At 46.2% G+C, this 3,435-nt stretch overlaps 1 protein-coding gene across 1 annotated transcript in view; it reads right to left on the bottom strand.

The window, feature by feature from the left end:
• Positions 1–3,435, bottom strand: part of LOC107302892 (nurim-like) — an 8,479-nt gene that overhangs the window by 3,092 nt on the left and 1,952 nt on the right. The window contains exons 2-3 of the mRNA XM_015832053.1: positions 1,442–1,644; positions 455–631 (exon numbers count right to left, since the gene is read on the bottom strand). Of these exons, the coding sequence (XP_015687539.1) occupies positions 455–631; positions 1,442–1,644 (380 nt within the window). The remainder of the gene's footprint in view (positions 1–454; positions 632–1,441; positions 1,645–3,435) is intronic.

The raw sequence follows: 3,435 nt of genomic DNA, 5'->3' as shown, positions 1-3,435 counted from the left end.
TTTGGGTGTGGGGGGAGCAGAGGGAAAGCGTTCTCTTCTCACGGAGGAAATTGGCCTCAGTGGCTCGCCGTACGCGAAGCCTTAAGCAGCGTGAGAGTTGGAAGAGCGAGGGGTTCGCCTTTCCATCCCTGCTGCGGGGCTTGCAGCTTTGTGGGTTGGTACTAACTTTCATGCTCGCGGGATTCGAAATGCCACAATCAAGCGCGCCCCCCCAGATGTTGCGCCCGGTGCGGCCGGCCCCCCCTGCACCCCCCACGCTATGCCACTGTCTGGAGTAACTGCTTCTAAATTTCATTAAATAAATAAAGTGATGCTTGAAAGAACAATTGACTCCCCCCGGAGGATAAAAGGGGGCTCATCAGAGACTGGGCTCACCATGGTTTTATTTCTCAAACTGCGCTTTTCCTTGCTCACCAAAGGGAGACACGTGAAGGGGAAAATAAAGCACAAGTACCTGTTTGACTCCCATCAGTTCTGCATAGTCAAAGATGAGGATGATGCTAAAGATGATTAGCCAGGAGATGAAATGGAGGATAAAGCAGGTGAGTGGAACCCAAGTGGTCCATGGCTCAGTGCTCGTATTCCAGAGCATGGGGCCCTCCAGCACTGGCTGCCAATACCTCATCAGCAACTACGTTAAAAGGGGAAAAAATAAATTACTAGCAGACACTGCGACGATATTTAATGTGGCTGCATGTGAGGTCACGCAGGGTATGAATCAGAGTAACAGAATAACAGAGTTGGGAGGGACCTTGGAGGTCTTCTAGTCCAACCCCCTGCTCAGACAGCAGACAAAGCCCATCTCTCCTTAAAAACCTCCAGTGTTGGAGCACTCACAACTTCTTAAAGCAAGTTGTCTTTTACAAAAGAATGCAAATATAAATGCAAGTTAAAATTCTAGTCTTCATTATTATCTATTTTTTATTTTTTTTTAAATGCCCATTTCTCCTAGCTGAGGAAGAAACTCAACTGCGTTTTGCAACATCACGAACAATGAAAGAGCTCAAGCTCTTACAGGTAGTCCTTGAGTTATGACCACAATTGAGACTGGGATTTTGGTGTCAAGTCATTGCAGTTGTTAAGTCGATTCACCATGTGACTGGACTCGATTTTTTGACTGTGTTCAAGTGAGTCACCATGGCTGTTAAGCAAATTATGTCATCGTGAGTCTGAATCCATTTTAGCCATTTGTCAGAAAATGACCAGAAAAAAACAATCACAAAAAACAATCAAGTGATGCTTTTATAAATGCAAGCTGGTTGCCAAGCACCTAAAATGTGATCACATGGCTGTGAGGGTGGTGCAGCAATTATAGCTTCAAGGAAAAGGCACAACCTTTTTTAAGTCCACTGTAACTTCAATTTGTCATTAAACAACCATTTGTAAGTCGAGCAGTACCTGTACAACTTTGTCACTTTATACTCTAAATCGGTATTCCTACCTGAAGAGTTACGTCTGTGCAAAAAACATAGACTGTTCTCTGCAAGACCCCAAAGCAGTTGGAAGTCCAGTGTTTGACCCGGTCAGAAGCCATAAGGCTGTGCTGCAGGATAAAAAGGATGATCAGGCCCACATCCGCTGTTAGCGAGTGCAGAATCTTGGGATCCCTTAGGGCAGTTTTCCACTGAGAATTCGAGGTGCCATCTGCAAGAGAAAAACTGAGTAATCTTGCACCCAGTATACAGCAGGATATTATTACCGTGATGATTTACATCAGGAGTGTCAAACTGCCGGCCCGCGAGCCGGATGCGTCATGGCGAAACCGCGCCTACCCCATTGCCGGCAATGGAAAAAAAGTCGCGATACGTCACAACACGTCACGTGATGTGGCGAGTTTGACACCCCTGGTTCACATCAACCTTTCTCAACCTTTTTACCCGAGAGCAGTGTTTGTAAATCTCAGCAACTTTAAGATGAATGGACTTCAACCCCCATAATTCCACAGCCAGCTGGGAAGTTGAAGTTCATCCTACTTAAAGTTGCTGAGATTGACAAGCAATGCCCTAGAGCAGGGGTAGGCAACCTTGGCTCTTTTATGACTCGTGGACTTCAACTCCCAGAATTCCTGAGCCAGCCATGCTGAGGGGAAAGGGAGAGGTTTCCAAGCTGAGCCATGCGGGCTCAGGAATTCTGGGAGTTGAAGTTCACAAGTCATAAAAGAGCCAAGGTTGCCTACCCCTGCCCTAGAGCAAGGGTCTCCAACCCCTGGTTCACAGGCTAGTGCAGGGTGGCAGCCCGTTCAGACCAGGGCTGTGGAAGTGGCGGATGAGTGCGCACGTACGAAGCTGCATTTGTAAAAATGGTGCACGTGCAAAACCATCCCCCTCCACCCCACCTTTACCACTGCCTTTGCTAGTCCACTGAGCCAGAAAGATTGGAGACTACTGCCCTAGAGCAGGGGTAGGCAACCTTGGCTCTTTTATGACTCGTGGACTTCAACTCCCAGAATTCCTGAGCCAGCCATGCTGAGGGGAAAGGGAGAGGTTTCCAAGCTGAGCCATGCGGGCTCAGGAATTCTGGGAGTTGAAGTCCACAAGTCATAAAAGAGCCAAGGTTGCCTACCCCTGCCCTAGAGGAACCCTTGAAATAATTTTGAGGTCTCAGGGAACCCCTGCATTAAAAATATTACATCTACAGCTAGGAAAGAGGGTTGCTTTGGGACTACAAAATAAAATCCTGAAGTCTCAGGCAATCCATAGTCTGTCCAACCCAGTCTGAAGAAGTGCTGGGAATGCAAGAAGAAGGACACTGGCATTTAGAAATCTGATTCCCCCCCCCTTATATTTTCCAAGTTTCACTTCAAAATCTGGCGGGCACAGCTCATGATCCTGAATATTCATTCCTTGCATAAAAGGACCGTAATGTTTGCAATCCAAAGGCAGTAAAAGAAGGGAAATTTTTCACTTTGATGAACATATAAATTAGGTACAAGCCTTAGGGATAGGAATAGCTTTCTGGGATTGAGTGTGGGCTCCTCAAAATCAGCCTTTATCCTTGATCAAATGCCCAGATCTTTAAGAGATATACAGAAGCAGAATTCTGCGAAAGACGGCCTCTATATTACTGCAAAGTTTTGACCTAACAGCTATTCAGGGGGGAAGCAAGAACCAAACGTTCCTAGCAAAGGACAGCTGAATGACAGTCCGACTGCTTCCAATAATTTATATGGCTGTGGTTTGGCAATGATTTCTTCAATACACTCCTCTGATTGGATTCACACAAAGAGCCTAAGTCACGATGTGGATTTTCTGTTTGGGTTTATTATACCGTCAGAATTCAGCCATCGATAAGTTCGCTCAGGCAATCCATTACTGTAAATCAGTGTTTCTCAACCTTGACAATTTTAAGGCATGTGGACTTCAACTCCCAGAATTCCACAGCCAGCATTGCTGGCTGTGGAATTCTGGGAGTTGAAGTCCACATGCCTTAAAATTG

The sequence above is a fragment of the Protobothrops mucrosquamatus genome, unplaced genomic scaffold, assembly GCF_001527695.2.
Source record: "Protobothrops mucrosquamatus isolate PMUCROS unplaced genomic scaffold, P.Mucros_1.0 scaffold_296, whole genome shotgun sequence".
NCBI classification, from domain to species: Eukaryota; Metazoa; Chordata; class Lepidosauria; order Squamata; family Viperidae; genus Protobothrops; species Protobothrops mucrosquamatus.
The sequence above is the reverse complement of the archived record's forward strand: the minus strand, read 5'-3'. Positions and strand labels throughout refer to the sequence as shown.